General features: G+C 39.3%; 1 protein-coding gene across 2 annotated transcripts in view; it reads right to left on the bottom strand.

The window, feature by feature from the left end:
- Positions 1-26,058, bottom strand: part of Cntnap5 (contactin associated protein family member 5) — a 768,721-nt gene that overhangs the window by 315,970 nt on the left and 426,693 nt on the right. For both annotated transcript variants that reach the window (XM_045150560.1, XM_045150562.1), the window contains exons 9-10: positions 14,564-14,713; positions 11,301-11,472 (exon numbers count right to left, since the gene is read on the bottom strand). In XM_045150560.1, coding sequence (XP_045006495.1) covers positions 11,301-11,472; positions 14,564-14,713 — 322 coding nt within the window. The remainder of the gene's footprint in view (positions 1-11,300; positions 11,473-14,563; positions 14,714-26,058) is intronic.

The following is a 26,058-nucleotide window of genomic DNA, read 5'->3' as shown; positions in this document are numbered from 1 at the left end:
CTCAGCAACACGTTCATAAATATAACTTCTTTTCTTTCATGAAATAGAGCAAAAGTGAAAAAAAAATCAGCTAGGATCCTGTTTAGATTTGGGCTCCATCTAACAAATAAGGGAGAATACCATATTGTAACATTTCTCACTTCAGAAAGGAGCTCAGATTGTGTGGGCACTGGCCTTATGATGGCTTTTCTGGCACCCAATGTAAAAGTTTTCATTTTAGAAAAGAATTTAAACCATATGTATTACCCTGCAATGTCATCTTTTTATATTACCCTCTGTTTTTAACACTCCCACACTAGAGATAGGATTTAGCAGGAATATGTTTATGGAGGTTGTCCAACATGTTTTCCCACCCTCAGTGTTTGCAGCTCCCCATGCCTCAGCTGAGAAGGTAAGAAGTTTGACCAGAGTGTCTGTCAGATGCTTTTCTTCAAAGAAAATGTGTTGAGTGAAAAATAAGTGGCTCTGGAGGGGGAAAGCAATATTTCATAACTTAGTTGGCTGTGGTAAACTAAATGTGTGACCCACCATATGGAAAAAAAAAATCGCTTGGTTTTCAAAAGGAATAGAATAGTCTCCTTAGGATTCAAAAGACAAGACCAGATGAGATGGTCCAGCCTCTGCTTCCATACTGGCTTTGCCATCCCCTAATTTGTTTGCATGATCCAAAATCAGAGGATTGAGTGGGGCTACATAATTGGAGTCTTCCACCTGCTATGTGGTTTCCATTGTTTTATATACAGAACCAGGTGTGGATGACCTCTGAGGAGGACCAGCCCTAGATAGGACACACTTATGAATAATGATCATAGGGCATGAGATACCCATAGGGAAAGTGATATCCAAACCCATCCTGATGTTTCTGAAGGCCATAAAGAATCAATGTTAGGTCAGTCTTTTAAAAGGGCTTTCAACAATATTTGGTGTGTGTGTCCTACTTTTATGGTACTGCCAACCACCCAGAGGCTGTGAGATTTTTCTAGAATGAAAGGTAAAGACAGGTAGGTGTCCATTATGGCCATAAAGTTATAAACATGTGTTGGCATCTGCAAGCATTTAAGGACCTTATTGTTTTCATTGTCTTCACAAAAAATTTGGTTTGAAATCATCCAATTATCCCCCAGGCAGATATCTGTGTCACTTCAGGGAGGGCGGGGGGATTGACAGTGGTCTTCGAGAACTTTTGTGAGACTTGTGAGATTCTGACTATGAGCTACTTAGGATTCTATTATATTCAAGAAATATCATCTCCCCCACATCTACACCATCATTATGTAGAGACAGGCGAGTGCACAGGATGAGGTGCTATGGCTGCAGATCTCAAAACATAGTCTCCAAATAAGCCTAAAGCAATAGCAACAGCAGCATTAGCAACAACAACCAGAAATTAGTTAGAAATGATTATATTCTGATGAAGAAACGGATCAGCAGGCACAGTTCAAACCTCCTAAGCATGAGTTGCTGAGTTTGTACCCCAGAACCCATGTATAATGCCAGGGGTGGTGACATCCTGTCTCAAAGGAAGTGGATCATGCTTCTAAGGATAAAACCAGAGATTTTCCACTAGCTCCCAAGAGCATGGAAAGAAACACACGTACACACAGTGTATGTATGTGTGCATTTAAAATTCAAAAACAGGGCTGGAGAAATGGCTTAGTGGTAAAGTGCTTGCCTGTGAAGCCTAAGGACCCTGGTTCGAGGCTCTATTACCCAGGACCCACATTAGTCAGGTGCACAAGGGGGCACGTGCACCTGGAGTTCGTTTGCTGTGGCTGGAGGCCCTGGCACACCCAAGTTTTCTCTCTCTGTCTCTTTCTCTCTGTGTCTGTCGCTCAAATAAATAAAAAGTGAACAACAACAAAATGTTTAAAGTTCAAAAAACAGGGACTAGAAAGATCATTTAATGGTTAAGGTGATGCTTTCAAACCTGTTGGCTCTGGTTCAATTTCTCAGTACTCATATAAAACTAGACACACAATGTTCATTTATAATAGCAAGAAGAGATATTGTGCCTTTCTCCAATTCTTAACACACTCATGTTGACCTGCAAGATTTTAGGTCTTCTCACCTATAGGCTTATGCCAATTCTAGGTTCATGCTAGGACATGACTTCAAGTCCTTGTGGCAATCTGAAGACTACAACCTTGACTCCTAGATGGATGGGTACAATCCTAATGAACAGTGGCTTGTGTCCAGGGGAGCATGCCCCCTGAACAAAGAGAAATCCAAGCCTACGGGTAGCCACAGAACACTCACCTTGTTATATATTTAGAGTTCTAGACACATGATGGCTGTCATATCCAGGTAACTCCCTCTTAAGCCTATTGTGCAAAGTAAAAAACAACAACAACAACAGTGTTCAACACCTATCTATAACTTCAACCCTCTGTGAATCAGGAAAGCTGGCATACACTCATGGGCTAAGACCATTTAAGAAATGGAGATATTGGGCTTCTTCACATCCAGAGATTATATAGCTATGAAAACATCATGCTCTTCTTTAGAGTATCTGTATAAGTGTCTCCATTCATTTAATGCCTATCTATGAAAATGAACTGCAGGGGTATGATTAACAGTTGTTCCTGAGATGAAGGTAATGCTGAATGTAACTTTTCTCTATTAGAGCATAGAATGTCACATCTTCTCCACTTGAAGCCCAAAGGAGTGACCAAGAACTTTATAGTACAGAGCTGAGGCTTGAGGTCTAGCCGGCAGAAATGACACAGTGGCTCTGGATGGGATCTCAGAGTTCAGAAGGTCTATTGAAGGCATGAGGCCTACTTGGAAATTTCATACTGATGTTGGTGCCTCATTCTCTCACCTTGTAATGTAACATCATTCCTTCTTTCTTCTGTTTCTTTCATTTGATTTTATTGACACAAAAATTATAAAATCCATGAGGAAGGATCTTTTTTATCTTTTATACAAAATGATGTCTAGAAGACTGATTTTAAATAGCTCAAACTGAGAAGAACCTACCAGAATTCCCATTATCTAAAAGGGAACATGCATGAAAGATCCCACTGAAAAACCACTTAACAAATGTAAAATAAGAGAGAAGGGAAAAAAAATGAGCCAAAAAATAGAAGACAGGGCGAAGTGCTATGGAACAAAGTATGACAGACTTGAAATGAACTCATTCCAAGATTGAGCAGCAGTGTAAGACTCTCTCTAAAATACAAATAAGTAAAGTATTTTAGAGTATTAAAAAAAAATCTTGGAGTTGGAGAGATTGCTTAGCAGTTATGGTAATTGCCTGCAAAGCCTAAGGAACAATGCTCAACTTTCTCAGATAATATGTAAAGCAGACTCACAAAGATGAGGCAAGTGCAAGGTTGCATGTGTGCACTAGGTGTCTCAAGCCTCTGGAGTTCAGTTACTGTGGTTGTGGTCCTGGCACACCAGTTCCCACCCCCCTCTTTCTCTTGCTCAACCTAAAAAAGAAAAGTCACAAGTAAACACCTTAATGCTTTATCTTTAGGCCTTGGAAAAAGAAAAGCACAGCAAAACAAAAATCAGTAGACAAGAACAAAGAATGAAGATTAGGGCAGAAATTAATGAAATAGAAACAACAACAAAAAATTCAAAGAATGAATGAAACCAAGAGTTGGTTCTTTGAAAGGATAAACAATATTGATAAACCCTTAGCAAATCTGACCAAAAGAAAAAGAGAAGAGACACAAATTAATATAATTAGAGATGAAAAAGATAGTGTTACAACAGAAAACAGAGAAATTAAAAAATAAATCATAGGGACACACTATAAGAACATATACTCCCCTAAGCTTGAAAATCTGAAAGAAGTGGATGATTTCCTTGACTTTTATGACCTACAAAATTAAATTGGGATGAGATTAGCCACTTAAATATACCTATAAAAAGTATGGTGATCCAAGTAGTTGTAAAAAATTTCCCAACTAAAAAAGTCCAGGGCCAGATGGATTCACTGGTGAATTTTATCATATCTTCATGGAAGAACTAACACCAATGCCTCTCAAATTTTTCCATAAAACAGTAAAAGAAGGAAACCTACCAAGCTCCTTCTACAAAGCCATCATCACCCATACAAAAGCCAGACAAAGACAGAACAAAAAATATTTTAGACCAATAACCATTAAGATCATAGATGCAAAAACTCTCATCAAAATATAGTCAAGCAGAATGCAAAAATATATCAGAAAGATCATTCACCCTGACCAAATAGGCTTTATCCTGGAGATACAGGGATGGTTCAACATATGCAATTTGATAAATGTAATACATTATATAAATGGACTGAAGAACAAAAATCACATGATCATCTCATTTGATGCCGAAAAAGCATTTGACAAAACCCAACATCTCTTCATGATAAAAGTCTTACTTTTTACTTTTTTACTTTTTACTGGGAATAGAAGGAACATATCTAAACATACTAAAGACTATTAATGACAAACCTACAGCCAACATAATACTAAGTGGAGAAAAACTTGAAGCTTTTCTATTAAAATCAGGAACAAGACAAGGGTGTCCACTGTCCCCACTTTTATTTAATGTCATACTAGAAGACTTAGCCATAGTCATAAAGCAAGAGCACACATAAAAAGGAAACAAAATGGAAAGAAAGTTATCATTATTTGCAGATGACATGATTATATACATAAAGGACCCTAGAGACTCTACCAGCAAACTGTTAAACCTGATAAATATTTATAGCCATGTAGCAGGATACAGTATAAATACAGAAATAAGTAGCCATCCTATATGCTAACAAAAAACACACAGTGGATGAAATCAGATAATCACTCCCATTCACAATTGCAACAAAATATAAACTAACTAGCTAACTAACAAAAGAAAGAAAGAAAGAAAGAAAGAAAGAAAGAAAGAAAGAAAGAAAGAAAGAAAGAGAGAAACTTGGAATCAACCTAACCAAGGAAGTGAAGGAACTCTACAATGAAAACTTTAAAATACTCAAGCAAGAAATTTCAGACGATTCTAGGAAATGGCAAAACATCCCTTTAACTTGGATTAGAAGAATCAATATTCTGAAAATGGAAATCTTACCAAAAGCAATCTAAATATTTAATGGGATCCCCCATCAAAATTCCAATGACATTCTTCACTGAAAAAAATCCAAAAATTCATTTGGAACACACACACACAAAAAAAAAAAAAAAAAAACCCTCAAATATCTAAAACAATTTTGAGCAATAAAAATAAGGCTTCTGGTATCATGATACTTGATTTTAACCTATATTACAGAGCCATAGTAATAAAAATAGCATGTTACTGGCACAAAAACAGACATGTAAATCAATGGAACAGAAAAGAAGACCCTAATGTAAGTCTGGGTAGCTATAACCACCTGAGCTTCAGCAAAAAATGCCAAAATTACTTATTGAAGAAAAGGCAACCTCTTCAGCAAATGGTGCTGGGAAAACTGGAATGAAAATAGATCCGTATCTTCATGTACAAGAATTAAGTCCAAATGGAACAAAGACCTTATTATCAGACCTGAAATTCTGAAAGTGCTGGAAAAAAAAAAAAATAGGGGAAACTCTTCAACATATTGGTCTTGGCAGAGACATTCTGAATACAACCCTATTGCTCTGAAAATAAAACCACAGATCAACTGCTAGGACCTCAGAAAATTATAGAGCTTTTGGACAGTAAAGGACACTGTGAGTAGAGCAAAGAGGCAGCCTACAGAATAGGAGAAATCTTTACCAGCTATTCATCTGACAAAGGATTGATATCTAGGATATACAAGGAACTAAAAAAAAAAAAAAAAAAAAAGAAGAAAAAGAAATCAAACAACCCAATTAAGAAATGGGCTATAAAGGGTAGAGAAAGGAAGGGAGGAGGATACTTAATAGGTTGATATTGTATATATGTAATTACAATGATTGTAATGGGGAGGTAATATGATGGAGAATGGAATTACAAATGGGAAAGTGTGGGGGTGGGGAGGGAGGGATTTACCATGGGATATATCTTATAATCATGGAAAATGTTAATAAAAATTAAAAAAAAAGAAATGGGCTATGAAACTAAACAGAGAGCTCTCAAAAGAAGAAATACAGATGACATATACATCTAAAAAAATGTTCTACATCCCTAGCCTTCAGGGAAATGCAGAATAAAATTATGTTGAGATTCCACCTCATTCCTGTCAAATTGTCTACCATCATGAAATCAAATGACCATAAATGCTGACAAGGATGTGGAAAAAGAGGAACCCTTCTAGACACTTAGTTGGAATGCAATCTGGTCCAGCCATTGTGGAAATCAGCTTGGAGGTTCTTAAGATATCTACAAATAGATTTACCACATGACCCAGCTAGCTATACCAATCCTAGGCATATATCTTAAGGACTCCTCTCACTACCTTTGACATATGTGCTCAACCACGTTTATTGCCACTCTATTCACAATAGCTAGGAAATGGAACTAGCCTAGATGTCCCTCAACTAATGAGTGGATAATGAAGATGTGGTACATTTACTCAATGGAGTTCTTCTACTTAGTGGTAACAAAACATGAAATTATGAAATTTCCAGGAAAATGGATTGATCTGGCAAGGATAATACTTAGTGAGGTAACCCAGGTCCAGGAAGCCAAATGTTGTTGCATGTTCTCTCTCATATGTGAATCCTACCTACAAATGATTGGACTTCTATGTGAGTAGGAATAAAACTTGGTAGAAGAGGCCAGTAAGCTAGAAAGGGGATATAAAGGAAATAGAAATGGAGAGAATGAGGGACTTAATAGGATTGCATCATATAAATGTAAGTAGAAGAACAGATTAATGAGGGTGAAAAGGCCTAGGTGAGGTCAGGGGGAGAGACTGTATAAAGGAAAGGTGGAGGGGGGTCTAATCAAAACCTACGAGGATATAAATAAGTCGTATGGAAACCTACAGTTTTGGACAATGGAACACTCAGAAGCCATGGGTTTTTACTAGAAAATTTTCAGTGCAGGCATGGGATAACTTCCAGTGTGTCGTTGGCCAGGGAGGTTGTTGATATGCACAAAACATTGCTAAGGCTCTTGGTTTCCCAACAGGAAAAGATGGTAAGACCCTATTGCTGATGATGCCATATACTTGGGCTGCAAGGATGCTGAGTCATCATTCTACTGGAGCTGAGCTGAAAACATCCTCCACGTATAACAGGTGACAGAAAGCTGGAAAAAGCTACACTGCATGCAGTTCAATGAGAGAGAGAAAAATCACCATTGGAGATACTCAACAGTGGATAGTGTGAGCCTTAAATTTGGCCAGCCAGGCCAAATGAGCCAATGGGTGCAATAGTGGCATGTCTGTTATGAGGGAACCAACTTCTCTATAATTGGACTAGAGGCCTGCTCCATGGGAGGGGATATGTCTCTGATACTGAAAACCTACAACACGGGTAGTCATGAGCCCAAGGGTATATGTTTACTGGTATCTGGCTAAATGTATATACTAGGCTCACCAAACTGCCCAATAAGCACTTCTCTTAGTGTTCACACCCATGCATTAATGCTACTCTCACTTTTGGTTAGAGAACCTTCTTTTTTCAGATGATAGTGACCTTGGCATGACTCCGAATGCACCATGGTGCTGAGAACAAGTGACAGAGGAGGGCTCAGCCCTGAAATATCTCTATCACCTCTTCCAAAGCTCAGGGCCCATTGTGGAAGAGGTGGCGGAAAGAATGTTAGAGCCAAAGGAAGGGTAGGACTCCTTACAATGTGCTCCTCCAGACACAAAATGGCCTGGATGTCCATGACCTCACAGTGTCTGACACTATCTACATAAGATCATCATAATAGGAGGAAAAGATCATGACATCAAAATAAAAGAGAGACTGATTGAGAGGTGGAGGGGATATTACGGAGAATGGAGTTTCAAAGGGGAAAGTGGGGGAGGGAGGGAATTAGCATGGGCTATTTTCTACATTTATGGAAGTTGTCAATAAAAATAAAAATAAATATGTTTTTATAAAAAAAGGATTCTAGAAAATCCTTTTCTCTTGCATGAATTTTCTCTTAGATTTCTTATTTGGTTTTTCAAGTTATGGGTTTCACTCTAGTTCAGGCTGACCTGGAATTTACTACATAGTCTCAGGGCGGCCTTGAACTCACAGTGATCCTCCTATCTCTGCCTCCTGAGTGCTGGGATTAAAGGTGTGTACAAACCACGCCTGACGCTCTCTTGGATTTCTGATGTCTAATTTTCTGATATTCCATACAATGAGCTTTTCACTAAGCCACTTGAAGTAAAATGCACAGGCAGGGCCAACCAGGAAGAAGCTGGGATAGCTAGATAACATGTCATGATGGAGAAGGGAAGTGGAGCAGTGATGGCCAGGATGGAGTTGAGGTGTCTGTTTCCATGAGAAAGGTCATCTGATTCTATAAAGGGATTCAGGCCTCTGATGACACTGCATCCAAGAGCACAGTTAGGAAAATCAAAGAGAAACATTTCTCCCCTCTCTCCATAGGCAAACCCCTCCAGGACAAAGATTTTGCATTTTCCATGCTATGACATTCACATTGATTAACACATTAAATATAAAACACAAGACTCAAAAAATACCTACTCATCTAACATCTGCCCTTCCAACAAATGTTTAATAAATACAAATTCAATCAATAAGGAACCAGGAAAAGCTTTGCCACAAGTTTCCCTCCTGTTAGAGAAAGTGTCTGGCAAATCAAGAAAAAACATACCATTTACCCACTATTTGAAACATAGCCCCTCATTATACAATTAACCAAAACACAACTGTGTATAATATAATTACAGAAGACTACAATTACACAAAAGTAATGATGTGGTGTAGATGGCAATGCCTTTCATGTAATCAAAAATAATGAGAGCGTCCTTGATTAGAAATCAAGGTATCAAAAAGAACTCCCAGTTGGTAAATGTTCCTATATTGATCTACACCACACATTAGGCTGCACTGGCTGATAAAATTGGAATATTTTCTCCTAAAATTTGTAAAGACTAGGGGTGAGAGCCATTTCCTATAATGTCATTTATACTGGCACCTCTATATTGCAGATTTTAATTAATTGCGCACTACATGACACACTTTTCTAAGTAGTCAAACAGGAAAAAAAAAAAGCATAGGTATCAGAAATACAAGAATCAGAAAAATCTATGTACTGTTGATGATCCCCTGTGCAATGGCATTCACACAGCAACCCTGTGAGGAGCTGCACCAAGTTGAAGAAGTCATTCCAGCATTATCAGATGCCATGTTCTGTGTGGCTGATTTTCTGTGCTCCTAATCAGAGGCACCTGATACTTCTCACCATTGCTCTCCTGAGTTCAGGCATCTACCTTCCTAACCGCAATTTGTATGTCCCAATCCACCTTTCTCACTGGATCCTGAGTGTATCCACTAGTCAAATCTGACCCCCTTTCTTCCCGCATTCTCACAGTGTGTGAAACCAAATCCCATTACCACAGAAAGTTCTTCATGATCAGTCCTGGCCCCCAACCTAGCTGTGACCAAGCCATATGCTCCATCCACATTGACTTAACTTTCCCTGTCGAGATGTGTTTATTGACTCTAAGACTCAAAGGATTATAAGACATACAACCAGTTGTATACTACACAAAAATTAAATTTTCCCAATGACACTATCACCTACCATCACTTATCAAATGCCTACTAGTAGTAGCAATTTTAGGGGCTGGGGAGATAAGTAGGTAAATGCTTGCTTTTTAAGCAAAGGACCCACGTTTGATTCCCAGTGCCTATGGGAGTAGTTGCACATGCTTTTAACTTCAGTGTTGTGGAATTAGAGAAAGGAGGCTCACTGAACCTAAGTGAGCTCCAGATGTACGAGAGATCCTATAGCAAAAGCAAGTGGGTGACATTCCTGAGGATAAAGCATCAGACTGTTTTCTCACAAGTACGCATGGGTACTCATGTGCAGGAACCCACACACACATATGAATGCACACCACATCCACAAAACATATGCAAGAAATAGATTTTTAAGTGTCTATCAAAAGTACTTCTAACTGGTGCAACACTCAAGAACCATGCTTTCTTCTGTAACAAGACTGTGTTCAGCTAGATCTCCTGTGCTCTCACCTTAGCTTGACCTCACCTCCTCTCATAAGGTCTAATCCAGTGACCTCCCAAATGTCTTCCAGCTTCAGTCACAGGACAGCACCTGCTTGCTGGTACCATGGGCCCACCCACAAGTTATGTCACACATCTGGATCATCACTTTGTCTCACTTTATGGTAAAGATTACTTGATTCCTTGATGAAATGTGGGCAGAGTATCCTTATCCCCAACACTCAGGCAGGGACTTAACAGTTACTGGATTAGCAATGCCTTCACTGGAGTGAACACAAATAGAAGGAAAAAGGAAGTAGATGCTGTAGAAGAAACATGGCAAACTTTGCTGAAAATTAAGAATCTGGGCTGAGGATACGGCCCAGTAAAGTCTGCTGGTCCGAGTTTAGTTCCCCACCACCCATGTAAAGCCAGACACACGAAGGAGTACATGTGGCCAGAGTTCATTCACAGTGGCAAGAGGACCTGGTACGGCCACAGTCTCTCTCTCTCTCTCTCCCTCAATCTCAATAAATAAATAAAATTTATTTGAATAATTCAGAATCCATGCATTTTCATAGTAGAGACTTTAAATAAAGAAACTTACAACCTAACAACCTAAGAAGAGACAATCCACAGGGGAACCAGAGACAGAAACTGAGCTTTGCTAATTTATGGGTTACAGAGTAAAATGGGTGATTTTTGCTAGCCAGGGTCTGGACTTTGGGTCAAAGAAACAGTGGGTCGAGGTCAGTGGCAATAAATGTCATCCATGCACAGGTGAAGATGGACACTGGGAGACACTGACAAATACTTTGCAGTAGAATTCACTAGCCCTGAAGCTGTGTGCTCAGTGCTCGTCAGAAAGGTCGCCCACCGCAGAGAAGAATGAAATGGCTTAGGAGAGAAGCGCTTCCTCCTGCGTGCTGCTTTACTCTTAACTTCAAAGTAATCACACGTTGTTTATGCATAAAATTTTAATCCTTTCACCAATTTGTATTTTGATTTAATTTGCATATCCCATTTATTGAAAGTCAACACAAAGGATGAGAGTCGACTAATTTAAACCATTTTTTTCTTCCTCTGGGCTTGAAATCCTATTGGAAATATTTTCCATTAGGTGACGCAATTATGTCTAATGTGGCAAATGTTGGTGGATTATAATTTTGCTTCAATAAAGTCATATTTAGAACTCTGAGATTGAAAAGAGATGGAGGAACAGAGAAGAAGAAGAAAAAAAAACATAATTACCTGTCTTTGATGCTACACAGATCAATGTGCAAATCACTAAAATTCCCCAGGGATCCTTGTTGTACAGAAATGAGGTCCTTGGGCTGGTTATCAATAAAGATGAGTCTCATGCAGCCTTGGAAAGCCTTAATGGGGTTGAAACACTGGGAATCAGTGGAGTTGTCAGGACATCCTGTGAGACAGAGAAAAAGTTGAACACTGAAATAACTGGTCATTGCTTTGCAGACACATTGATGAAAGATCAGTCGGAACTTTTTTTTTTTTTTTTGAGTTTGCATGTTCACATGTGTATGGGTGCATGTGTGTGCATATGCATGGGAAGGCCAGACATTGATGTTGGGTGACTTCTTCAAGAGCTCTCCCCATTATTTACCGAGACGGGATCCTCACTTAAACACAGAGCTCACTGACATGGCTAGTGTAGCTCTCAAGTGCTGGGGTTACAGGTGGCCTGATTTGTCCTGCTGGCATTTGTACAGGTGTTAGTCATTGGAATTTAGGTCCTCACACTTGTGGGACAAGTTCTTTACTGGCTTAGCCATATGCCTAACCCACTGCACACACTGTTTTTTGTTTTTTTGTTTTTTTTGTTTTTTTTTTTTTGTAAATCCTAGCATCTTTGTAGAATGCTATCAGAAATCATACAAAATGGTATAATTGCTTTATAGAGAAAGAGGTGTGTTAAAGAGACTGCCATATGTATAGCATTTTTATTTTTTCAATAGGAAAACTGTCACTCTTTTGTATGACACCCTTAACTCATCTCAAGAAAGTGACATGCTACAACTATTTTGGGAAATCTTGGTTCTGTCTTGAATCACATCTAAATGCACAATTCGATTCTGAATTGCTCTTTCAAAGGAAATTATGCTTTGGGTAAGGACAGCAGCAGAGCCATTGTCTGGTTAATTGTTGGCATTAACAGACTTAGCTTCTGGCAAAGGTACAAACAGGGATGTAACGGGAATTTTGACATACTGAGCAAAGCAAATCCAGACGTTAAAAGAACTAAGGGTTTGAATGTGCGTAGTTAGAAATCTGTAATAGCATGTATGAAAGGTTAGTGTCACGCCTTTCTAAAGAGTGCTCTTTTGAAAAATGCATTCAACTGCTTTAACAGGATTTCCCATTGGGACATATCTACCTCTCCTGAAGATAGGTGAGGAAGAAGACCTGTGCTTTTTTATGGACCCCAGCTCCATGGTTTTAGTGGGTTCAGAGCAGGGAATGGAAGACTGAAAACATGCAATATCCCATAAATGATTGGGAATCAATCCAGCCACCTCTAAGCTGGCAGCTGGCTGCCGGCTCCTCACAGACTCCCTACAAAGTGAAGCGAGATGCTACAACTTCTAATTGAAGCTGTAGGGGAATTTATGGAAGGTGACTATTATTGCTGAAGCTCATATTTCACCTTCCTTAAGATTACAGTCTATATGTGGAGTGTCTGCTTAAATACTGCTCAAACTAGAGATAAATCTTTACCTTCTTAGTCCAGCAACCCTGAGAACCCAGCTCAAACAGAGCACTACTGTAACTGGGGCTGACAGGCATTTTGCTCTAGGACATTTCAGATGATTATTGTAACATAATTATTCAAAAGTATTTACTTCGGAAATATATTTGAGATCACCCTTCTTTCCCTATTGCTTTTTTTGCAATTGTGCAATTGTGAGGTCCAGACCTTTGCTCTGCATTTGTTCCCATCCTTGTGCTTTCGGCAGAGGGTGGTAATGATCACAAATCCAGATTTGAATCTACTCTACCACTCAGTCCCTATGGCCTTTACTTATCAGTCTTATTATGTGTTCAATGGGAACATTACCACCTATTTCACATAGTTGCTCCATAAACCCAATTAGATAAGGCACAAAGTATTTATAGAGTGAGAATGTATTAAGTATGTGCAGTATACCTGTGCAAAATCCCTTGTGTGTCTCAAAGTTTTCATAATACCTCCTTGGGAGGAAAGCAGTGATGTATAGATTATGAAGTTGTGAGCTGAGAGACTGCAGGGAACATGGTGTAGCTGAGTGTAGAGTACATGTATGGAGGCTCTGGGTTCCATCCTGGGTATCCCAAGGGAGGTGGAGGAGGAAGAGACAGCCACGTATACTTTCATTCAGTACTTACTTGCAACTTTTTCATGAGGTAGAATTGGCATCTGTCACTTAGGCGTCATCACTGTCGACATCTATAAGATCTGAAGCCAATTTTCCAACTCCTGACATGTCAGATGCCTGTCTAGACTCTCTCTCTCTTTCTCTGTGTGTATGTGTGTGCATGTGTGTGTGATGTGTGTGTGTGTGTGTGTGTGTGTGTGTGCGTGTGCATGTGTTGGTGGAGATAGAACTCAGGACCTTGAGAATGCTGAGGAAATGATAATGACCAATGGACTACACCCAACCTACATTCTGTGTATTGAAAAGTTACCCTTAAGTCTTCCAGCAACTCTGAAAGTGAGCTAATTTTTCCCCATGTCAGAAAAGAAAGTTCAGAAGTTCAGAGACTATGTCTTACTCAATGTTAAAGAGTCATTGAGACTGAGTTCCCTTCACAGAGAGCTTCAATAATAACAACAACTGAGTACAAAAGAAGATACTGTCTTTTAAAATAAATACCCTGAAAAAGATTTAATATATGTGCATTTATAAAGTTGAAGTAGATGCCACATCTAATACTTCACCTCTCCAAGTTTCCTTTGGCCACTGAAAGTGTTTCTAAAGTTTACCAAACATGGGAAAGAGTAGACACTGAGTAATTTCATCCTGGTAGATCTCTCTAGCCCCTGTGTTTCCATCTGTCCATTCCATGGAGGATGAGACTCATCATGCTGTGGCAGTGCAGAGGTCTGGATGGCTCAGCAAGCTGCTGGTACCTCCCTAGCCTAATTTCACATACTGCTGACTCTTGGTTCTCTTTCTCCAAATTTTCAGCTGAGTTTCTCCTTTCCTGAGTGATCACAGAGCTGGCTTGGCTGCAAGAATCTCCTTTTAGCTGTGTTATATAACATCAACTCTTGTAGCTCAAGTTCCTTTCTTTCTCATCACTGCCCTAGATCATTTATATTTGCTTCTCACTCTTTGGAACTTGAGTGTGTGTGTATGTGTGTGTGTGTGTGTGTGTGCATCTGCACTCACAAATGCACATGTGTGTGGTGTTGTGAGGATTATCTAATTGATGAAGAACATTGTGAAATAATTCCCCATACCTCCTCTACCTTTAGCCCCTTTATTTGATGCTTCATAGGCTGGAGAATTTACCTCCAAAGTAGTAGCTATTCCCTGAATAAATCTGCATCCGTGAGGTGTCCGCAGCTGGAGAAGCTGCATCGTTATCCAAGGTGAGAGTGATGCGGTTCCTCCTGGCGTTGATGCTAACAGAATGCCACAAGCCATCATTCAAGTTGTTACCTGCAAAAGAAAAGAGAAGGGGAAACAGAGGTGACTGATCAGAAGAGGGTTTGAGGTAGTGGGACACATTTCCCACTTTGCTGTGGTTTCTGGGAGTCATCAGTACAGACAGTCAGATCCTTCCCCAGGGCCATCACTCTATTCTGTTTTACCATTTAAGTCTATTCTCCTATTGTTGCTTTTCATTTTGAAAGTGGCTACCCTGTTTCTGATATGTCTGGTTCCAAAACAAAAGAGCAAGGCCTGGGGAGATGCTACAGTGGGTAAAATTATTATCACAATGAGCATCAGAACCTGAACTCAGATCCCCAATACCCACTAAAAAGTCAAGAATGGGAGTGCACACATGTAATCCAAGCATCAGGGGTGGAAATAAGATGATCCTCAGGACTTGCTTACTAGTGTGTGTCTAGCTGAATCAGTGAGCTTGGTGTTCAGTGAGAGATCCTGTCTCCAAATTTCAAGATGATGTGAGTGTAAAATGTCTTTCATAGCCTTGTGTGTTGGAAGACTTAATCCCCAGGTGGTGGCGTTGTTTGGGAAGGTGGAGGAACCTCTAGGATATAGAGCCCTGCTGCAGAAGAGGTAGGTTGGAGTAGTCACTGGGAGTAGACCTTGGGATGTTATATCTCAGCTTTCCAATCTCTCTACTTGTTTCTCCTGCCATGCTTTCCCACCATGAAGAAATGTCCCTTGAAACTAAAAGCTGAAATAAAACTTTTCCTGCCATGAATTGCTTCTGCTTTGGTATTTTGCCCCCAAAATGAGAAAATAACTGATAGAAGGGTGATGGAGATAGATACCTGGCTTTGTCTTATTTCCTCCACATTCATAAGCATACATGTGCCCACACATCCACACAGACACAAATGCCCACATGCATACAAACACGTGTACACCCACACAAATCTCATAAAATGGAAAAGCCCCCAAATCCACTAGTCATCTATCTCAATCAACGGTATGCCATATATTCATTGGTATGTTGATGAATGATTACAGAAGAAAAGGCTGAAAATATGTCAAACACCTAAAAAATGATTCCAGCAACTTAATATTTTATCTTTGAGTGGAGAGGCTATAAGTGACTTTTAGTTCTCATGTCTTCTCCAAACAGCTTACATCATGTTTATTGTTAAAGGATTTTCAGTATGTTTTTTAATTGTGGTATTGAGAATCTAAACCACCTTGACATATCCTAGGTGAAACCTCTACCACTGAGCTCTACAGAATCTAATAACCTTATATTTTTGGGGGGGTGTATTTGTGGTATAAGTGTGTGTGTGTGTGTGTGTGTGCGTGTTTGTTTGTATGTGTATCTCAGGTGATATCCTCAGAAATACCAACCTCTTATTTTTGTGACAGAGTCACTCATTGCCTGAACTTACTGTGGAATGGCTGGCCAGTGAATTCCAAGGATTCTCCTGTCTCTGCCTCCCCAACGTTGGGATTACAAACGTGACTCACCACTCCTAGCGTTTAATGTGGGTGGGTGGGTCCTAGGATCAAATTCAGTCCTCACCCTTGTATGGCAAGCTTGTTCCCCTCTGAGCTATCTCTGCAGGCCCTGGCAATTAATTTCAAGGTGGAGGAAGCATGCTCCACTGCAGTGCTAGGGCAGGCAGAGGGAGGTTTCTACTGCAGTGAGGGTGCAGGTTAGTTGAACTATATAATTTTTTTTGTAAGTAATTACATGACTTTGTATAAGTTACCTTCCTTTACCTAGCTCTAGCTTATCATCTGTAAGTTTCACAGTACCTAGTCTGTACAACTGAGACCAGAAGGAAAATTGCCAGAGTATTTTGAAGTGCATGGACAATGCTTGAAAAAAGTTATTTTTCTCCTGTTCCTTGTCCCTGATGTCTTTAGCACATACCACAGTGTTGACATTCCTTACAGAAAAAGCTGCACTAGCTGTGAGGACATGGGTGATTTTCTCGAAAACGCCTGTCATCTGTTGGGTCTCCAGCGTATGTAAGTGCACACTAGAATAAACAGTCATATTGATGGATCTGGTCACAGGGACAAGAACACACAATCATCCGTCATTCAATAAACTCATGCCTGGCTATATATGGAACTGCTTTCCTTCTCATTGCCTCAGTGGCTCCCCCAGCCACAGGGAGGGCACTGACTACTTCAAGACAACTATGAGGATTTCACCTGGTGCTCTAGTAATGTACCACATGCAGATGGTTCAGGTAAACCACCAGCATGCAGTCATGTGACCTGACACTGCGCAGAGCACTCAGATGGAAGAGAGCCATGGCACCTCCAGCCAGCTCCCTCAATCTCAGTCTGCAGCCACCCTGAACAACTATCTTTATGAACAGAACTTAGAAGGAACCCGATGGTCCTACTTGTTATCATAAAAACCTCTTCTCATACAAGCAGGATTTAAGTCCTCAAGTGCTCTGCTAACATAGTAAGGCTTCTGTCAAGAAATTCTAGTTGCAGACATTTGATATTTTTACTTTAGGTCTTTTGCTTCATTTGCATATCATTTAATTATATCTATAAAACACATAAGATTGCATTTGAAGGTAATCTATATACTAAGATGTAAGGAAGTGTGGGGCCAAGCATCATGCTAGGCATAGGACTCTGTGGGGAAGAAAGTAGAAAGACCTTTGGCCCTTTAGTACAGATGCATCACCTCATCATTTTAAAGATACGACTGGTCTTGAAGAGGAATTCTGAAGTGAAGTTGTTGGTCCAGAGCAGCAGTTTATGTGTTGATTACAAACCTTTACTCCCCCCTTCATCATTATCCATATGTGTCTGTGTTGTAGTTTAGTTGATACTCTCTGTGGATGTGTGTGAGTGTGCTGTAGTGTGTGCATGTGAGTGCATGTGTCCTTATAGTGCCCCATGTGCTCACCCGAGGAGGCCAAAAAGGAACTCTTTGTCCTGTTATCACTTGAATCAGAGTCAGTTACTGATCCTGGAGCTTGCTATTTTTGTTTGCTTATTTTATTTTTCCCCTTCTCCCAATGAACATCGATTCTCATATCTCTATCTGCATAGTACTAGGGTTCAAGGTGAGTTTTGTCCCCCCCCATGAGCATCATTGATTCTCATACTCTGTCCCACAGCACTAGGGTTCAAGGTGTGTATGACTGTGCAAAGCTGTTTAAGTGGGTCCTGAAGATTACATTCTAGCAATCTAGCAGGCCTCAAGCTCCTGCCTTCCCAGGAATTGCTCTTAGCTGACTGTGCCATCTCTATGGCCCCTGATATTCTTTTGGACTTGACCTTGTCCTACATGGCCTTTCAGCATTGCATGAAGAGCCTTTGTGCAACCTTCAGTTCCTTATAAGGGAATTATTAGAACAGAACAAGAGTTGCCCAGGGAATATCTGAAAACACAAACTCTGTGCCTGACGTCCAGATTTCTGGTAGGTTTCAGACTTTGAAAGGCTCCAGGATCCCAGGGGACTGAGTTGTGCAGGCAGGATAAGGACTTCTGCAGCACATAATGCAGGAGAGAGAAGCAGCTGGGAAAAGTAAACTAACAAAAGGGAGGTCTCAGAGCAGATTCTGAGGGGAGCAAGATGGAATATCCTCTCCAAAATGGGTTATTAAATTTCACTTCATTTTCAGAATAGACCCAAAGTAACACCTATGAAGACTCTCTTAAGATTTGGTTACTTTAAAAAAAAAAATACTTTTGATAACATGCTTTCCAAGCACAGGAACTGAGTTCCATCTCCAGAACCCACATAAAAATGCCCAGAGTAGTGACACATGTTTGCAATAGCAGTGCTGAGGAGGTGGAGACAATAGGAGGCTTGGAGCTCATGGTCCAGCTAGTCTGTTCTAATTAGTGAGTTTCAGACTAAGGAGAGACCCAGTCTCAAAAAAGTAGAGAGTGTTCATTACATATATATATTTTTTTTAAGTAGACAGTGTAACTGTGAAATGCTACCAAGAGATTGTCCTCTGGCTTCCACAGTAACACACAGCCTCTCTCTCTCTCTCTCTCTCTCTCTCTCTCTCTCTCTCTCTCTCTCTCTCTCACACACACACACACACACACACACACACACACAGAGAGAGAGAGAGAGAGAGAGAGAGAGAGAGAGAGAGAGAGAGAAAGACCTGACTGAAGCACAGGCAATTATTCATACATTAGGGAGAACCAGTTCTATGAGGTTACCTCCCACCTTAAGCTCCAGATAAAGTACTTTGAGATAACAAATGGTTTTCACGTATTGGAAGAGGAAAGTAACACTGCTAAGGGCCAACGTGTCTGAAGGAAAAGCTTCACTGGCAGAAGAGCTGGGCATTGAGGCTTCTTTAGGGCATTCCAGAGGGCCTGAGAACTGGGCTGTAAAATGTCAGGTTTCAGTTCTTTAAAAAGCAGTATTTAATACATTAATTGAATGAAGCATAGAATATAATAAGAACAAACAAATGATGACATAATTCAATTTAGTCAGAGTTTTGAACTTTAAAGTGAGGTTGGGTATTGTTTACTGACAAGAAGAAATTACAAAGAATAGCAACAGATGTATCTAGGATCATCGCAGTGTACACTGGGTGCAGTACCTTACGGTTTGAGTGGTTGAAACCAAAGAGCATTGGAAAGTCTCAGAAGTCAGCTAGCTCCGAAAGATGACAACTGTCAACCAAGATTACTTTATCTGCAAAGCTATCCATTCAAATACATGGACAAATAAGGACATTCCATGACAAAAGCAGGTTAAAGGAGTATTTTAAGACAAAACCAGCTCTACAGAAAATAATTGGTAGAATCCTCCATGCTGAAGAAAAGGAAAAGTGCGCATATAATGAACCTACGAAAAATAAGCAATACTTAAATACTAGTTAACACAAGAGAGCAAAAGTGGGACTAGAACCACAAAAAAAAGGCAAATATAAATACACACCATTCAATAATATCTCTTAATATCAACGGCCTCAATGCCCCAACCAAAAGACATAGGTTTGCAGACTTGGTAAAAAGCAGAATCCCACAATGTGTTGTCTCCAAGAAACTCACCTTTCTACAAAGGATAGACATTATCTTAGGGTGGAAGGTAGGAAAATGGTGTCTCAAGCCAATGGGTCTAGAAAACAAGCAGGGGTTGCAATCCTAATATCTGACAAGGTAGACTTCAGTCCAACGTTAGTCAAGAAAGATAAGGAAGGTCATTTTATATTGATGAAGGGCACACTCCAACAGGAGCACATTACAATCCTACACATATATGCACCTATCATGGGTGCTCCCAAATTCATCAAATAAAAACTGTTAGAACTAAGGTCACAAATAATACCAAACACAATGTTGGTGGGTGACTATAACATCCCACTCTCATCAGTTGACAGATCATCCAAGGAAAAAATAAACAGAGAGGCATCTGGATTAATGAGGTCATAGAAGGAATGGACCTAACAGATATATAAAGGACATTTCATCCAAATGCTGAAGAATATACATTCTTTTCAGCAGCACATGGAACATTCTCTAAAATAGACCATATATTAGGACACAAAGTAAATCTTAACAAAGTCAGGAAAATTGACATAATTCCTTGCATTCTGTCTGACCACAATGGAATTAAACTATGATTCAGTAGCAAGAAAGGCTATAGAGAGCATACACAAAATCATGGAAAGTAAACAATACACTATTAAATGATGAATGAGTCAAAGAAGAAATCAAGAAGGAAATTAAAAAAAATTATAGAGTCAACCGATAATGAGAACACAACATACCAAAATCTCTGGGACACATTGAAGACAGTTCTAAGAGGTAAATTTATAGCCTTAAGTGCCTATATTAAGAAATTATAAAGGTCACAAGTAAACGACCTAATGCTTCACCTTAAAGCCATGGAAAAAGAAGAACAAGGCAAACCAAAAATCTGTAGACGGGAAGAAATAATGAAGATTAAGGCAGAAATTCATGAAATAGAAAAAAAAAAAAAGCAATCCAAATAATTAATGATAAAAAGAGTTGGGGTTTTTTGAATGGATAAACAAGATTGATAAACTCTTAGCAAACCTGACAAAAAGCGAGAAGAGACAAAAATTAATAAAATCAGAGATGAAAAAGGTAACATCACAACAGATTCCAGAGAAATTCATAAAATCATAGGGACATACTATAAAAGCATATGCTCCACAAGGTATGAAAATCTGAAAGAAATGGATGATTTCCTTGATGTATATGACCTACCTAAATTAAGTCAAGATGAGATTAATCACTTAAATAACACATATAACAACCATGGAGATCCGAACAGTTAACAATAATCTCCCAACTAAAAAGAGCCCAGGCCCAGATGGATTCACTGCTGAATTTTACCAGACCTTCAAGGAAGAGCTAACACCATTGCTTCTTAAGCTTTTCCAGGAAATAGAAAAAGAAAGAATTCTACCAAACACCTTCTATGAAGCCAGCATCACCCTGATACCAAAATCAGGCAAAGATAGAACAAAAAAAGAAAATTACAGACTAATCTCCCTCATGAACATAGATGCAAAAATTCTCAACAAAATATTGGCAAACAGAATACAAGAATATATCAAAAAGATCATTCACCCTGACCAAGTACGCTTTATCCCAGAGACACAGGGATAGTTCAATATGCACAAATCTCTAAATGTAATACATTATATAATTGGGTTGAAGGACAAAAAACACATGATCATCTCCTTGGATGCAGAGAAAGCATTTGACAAAATCCAACATCCCTTAATGATAAAAGTTCTACAGAGACTGGGAATAGAAGGAACATATCTCAATATAATAAAAGCTGTTTATGACAAGCCCCAAAATATTACAAAATGGGGAAAAACTGGAAGCTTTTCCACTAAAATCAGGAACAAGACAAGGGTGTCCACTGTCCCCACTTTTTTTTTTTTTTTTTTTTTTTTTTTGGTTTTTCGAGGTAGGGTCTCACTCTGGTCCAGGCTGACCTGGAATTAACTCTGTAGTCTCAGGGTGGCCTTGAACTCATGGCAATCCTCCTACCTCTGCCTCCCGAGTGCTGGGATTAAAGGCGTGCGCCACCACGCCCGGCTCCCACTTTTATTTAACATAGTTTTGGAAGTTTTAGCCATAGCAATAAGGCAAAAGACACACATAAATGGGATAAAAATTGGAAAGGAAGAGATCAAGTTATGATCATTATTTTCAGATGACATGATTCTATACATAAAGGACCCTAAAGACTCTACTAGCAAACTGTTAGAGCTGATCAAAACCTACAGCCATGTAGCAGGATACAAAATAAATATACAGAAATGAGTACCCTTCATATATGCTAACAACAAACACACAGAGGATGAAATCAGAGAATCACTCTCATTCACAATTGCATCAAAATAATAAAATAAAATAAAATAAAGTACCTTGGAATAAACCTAACCAAGGAAGTAAAGAATCTCTGCAATGAGAACTTTAAAACACTCAAGCGAGAAATTGCAGAAGACACTAGAAAATGGAGAAACATCCCTTGTTCCTGGATTGGAAGAACCAATATTGTGAAAATGGCAACTTTACCAAAGCAATCTACACATTTAATGCAATCCCTATCAAAATTCCTAAGGCATTCTTCATGGAAATACAAAAAATAATCCAAAAATTCATTTGGAATCACAAAAAAATCATTGAATATCTAAAATAATACTGAGCAACAAAAACAAGGCTGGTGGTATCACCAAACCTGATTTTAACCTATACTACCAAGCCATAGTAACAAAAACAGTGTGGTACTGGCACAAAAACAGACATGTAGATCAATGGAACAGAATACAGGACCCAGATGTAAGTCCAGGTAGCTATAGCCACCTGATATTCAATAAAAATGCCAAAAATACTCATTGGAGAAAAGACAGCCTCTTCAGCAAGTGGTGTATGGAAAACTGGATATATAGTTGTAGAAGGATGAAAATAGATTCTTCTCTCTCTCCATGCACAGAATTAAGTCCAAAGGGATTAAAGACTTTAACATCAGACCTGAAACTCTGAAACTGCTAGAGGAAAAAGTAGGGGAAACCCTTCAACATATTGGTCTTGGCAAAGACTTTCTGAATACAACCCCAATTGCTCAGGCAATAAAACCACAGATTAATTACTGGGACCTAATGAAATATCTTAGATTTTGCACTGCAAAGGACACAGTGAAAAAAGCAAAGAGGCAACCTACAGAATGGGAAAAAAATCTTCGTCACCTATATATCGATAGAGGATTAATATCTGGGATATACAAAGAACTCAAAAAGTTAAACAATAAGGAATCAGACAAGCCAATCAAAAAATGGGCTATGGAGCTAAATAGAACATTCTCAAAGAAAGAAATACAAATGGCATATAAGCATCTAAAAAACTGTTCTATGTCACTAGTCATCAGGGAAATGCAGATTAAAACTACATTCTGATTCCATCTCACTCCTGTCAGATTGGCTACAATCATGAAAAGAAATGATCATAAATGTTGGCAGGGATGTGGAAAAAGAGGAACCATTCTACACTGCTGGTGGGAATGCAATATGGTCCAGCCATTGTGGAAATCAGTGTGGAGGTTCCTAAAACAGCTGAAGATTGATCTACCATTTGACCCAGCTCGAGCACTCCTAGGCATACATCCGAAGGACTCATCTCATTTCCTTACAAGTACATGCTCAACCATGTTTATTGCTGCTCAATTTATAATAGCTGGGAAATGGTACCAGCCTAGATATCCCTCAACTGATGAGTGGCTAATGAAGATGTGGCATATTTATACAATGGAGTTCTACTCAGTGGTAAAGAAAAATGAATTATGAAATTTACAGAAAAATGGATGGATCTGGAAAAAATTATACTAAGTGAGGTAACCCAGGCCCAGAAAGCCAAGTGCCATATGTTCTCCCTCATAATTGGATCCTAGCTACAGATGATTGGGCTTCTGTGTGAGAAGGAAAATACTTAGTAGCAGAGGCCATTAAGTTAAAAAGGAGATATAAGGGAAGAGAAACGAAGGTAGGAGGGTACTTAATAGGTTAGTATTGTATATATGCAACTACAATAATTGAGATGGGGAGGTAATATGACGGAGAATGGAAATTCAACGGGGAAAGTGTGGGAAGTGGGAGGGAGGGTATTACCATGGGATATTTTTTATAATCATGGAAAATGTTAATAAAAATTGTGAAAAGAAAAAAAAAGCAACACTCACAAGTTCACATTCCCAGTATCATCAAGTTAGCTGAGTCAAACATGTCATGTTTATAATAAGGCTAATAATATGTTGTGGAAAAGTATAATATCCATGAATTCTGCTTATTTTCTAGTAAGTGAAACACTCTGGCTAGAATGTTTGTAGAGAAAGCACTGAAAGGGCATATATAGAATAATAGAATCCAGGATTATAATGCAATAGAATGTTCAAACTTTCTAAAGATAAAATATATCTCTTTATTATCATCAGCAAAAAGGACACTGAGAAGCTATCACAGCTGAAATCAAGCACACCTTCTTCCTCTTCCTGCTTTCTCCCTGCCTGCCTCTCCCAGCATTGCTACCATTCAGCCGAGGTGGTTGGTAAAAATTGCTTACATACCCAGACAGGCAATTAGATGCTACGTTAGTCAGGAGTCAAGTCAGTACTTGGATGTTCTTGAAGATGGAGGAGTGGGAAGAACATGATAAGGAGAAGGAAAAAGGCGTAGGGGAAGAGAATGTAAATAAAAAGAAGAGGAAGACGAAGGGAAAAGAAGAGAGTTTTCAACCTTACAAATGAAATTTTGAAATATGCATTAAAAAATAGCTAATAATGCACGCTACTGGTCCAGAAGTCCTACAGTGTTAAAGATATCATGTAGATATATCATTCCTAATTGTCCTGATTTATTGTCCTTATGCTGTAGGGTTCACTGCAGGATGCCATTGAACCTAGTGAAGGTCAGAGGGCCACTGAGAAGCAGAGCCAGCAAGCGGGGGGGCGGGGGTGGGGAGGGTAACAGGACACCCTATGAGAGTTACTTTGCTTCAGAGCTGCCACAGCTATTCTTTGCATTTGCTTATTTCTTAACTAGTGTTTTATATTTGAGATAATGTCTCACTATCTATCTCAGGCTAGCCTTGATTTTATGATCTTCCTTCCTCAGCCTTGCTAGGGCTGAAATTATAAGCATACACCACCAGGGCCTACCTGCATTTATATTATTTTTTATTTTGTAACAGCCACATTGAAAATAGAATTTATATATCATTTATGTCATCCTCTTACAGTTTTTGAACTCAGTAGATGTTAATATATTTAAATTTATGCAACCATAAAACAATCAATTTTAAAACATGTTATCATTCCTGATGCCTGTATCCTTTACCTACTGTTGTTCTGTGTTCTCGTGTCCCACTTCCAGTCTTAGTCAATCACTATTTCTCTGCCTCTATGAATTTGCCTTTTTGAGATATTTCACAAAACATACCAGATAGTTTACTTTGTGACTAGCTTTTAGGAAAATGTTCTTAATGTTTGTTCTCTTAGCAAGACCAGTGCATCTTTGTAGCTGAATACTTTCCCATTGTATAGGTATGCTACATATTTTTTAATACATTCCTCCATCCCTACATACCTGGGTTGCTTTCAGTTTGAAATATTTTAAATAAAGCGTCTACACATATCTATGCATGCACTGTGGGACTCTCTCCTAGCTTCCAGCCTTGCCGTTCCATTTTACGCGTCAGCTGCGTATGGAATCTTCAGCAATAGGGTCTTACCACTGACCTTTGGTGGGTCATCAAGTACTCTGACAGAAGTCTGTCATTGTTTTAGGAAACCTTATAGGTTTCTCTGATCAAAAGCTCATTGTGGATGATAGCCCCATGCTGGTAGTGGGGGTTACAGGTCAGTGCCCACTAAGAAAATGAGGAAAAACATAACTAATATACAAGAGTTAGACAGGAGAGTGGGGGGGTGAGAGAGGGAGGGAGGGAAGATGTAGAAGATTTAGGTTAGTCTTGATCCTACCCTCTCCAGTTTCTTGTGGTTCAGGTGTTTCCTGTAAGGGTCTAGTGAAAGTTCATCCATTTGGCCTGCCTTTTAGGAAGTAGAATTTTATGGTACCATTGCCATTTGGGTCCAGATTAGTGTTTCCCAACCCTTCAATGCCCTCCGATCCCACCCCATGCATCCTAGTGTCTAGTCCATGAGGTGCTTGCTGGGTATGTAAGGTATCTTGGGTAGATTCAGGTTAGGTGTTGTAGATGAGTGAGACTATGTGTCGATTTTATTTTTTTCTGTGATTGGGTAAGTTCACTGAGATTGATCTGTTCCAGGTTCACCCATTTTTCCTCAAATTTCTTTGTGTTGTTTATTCTGACTGCTGTATAGAATTCCATTGTG

The sequence above is a fragment of the Jaculus jaculus genome, chromosome 5 (genome assembly GCF_020740685.1).
Source record: "Jaculus jaculus isolate mJacJac1 chromosome 5, mJacJac1.mat.Y.cur, whole genome shotgun sequence".
Lineage (NCBI taxonomy): Eukaryota > Metazoa > Chordata > Mammalia > Rodentia > Dipodidae > Jaculus > Jaculus jaculus.
The sequence above is the reverse complement of the archived record's forward strand: the minus strand, read 5'-3'. Positions and strand labels throughout refer to the sequence as shown.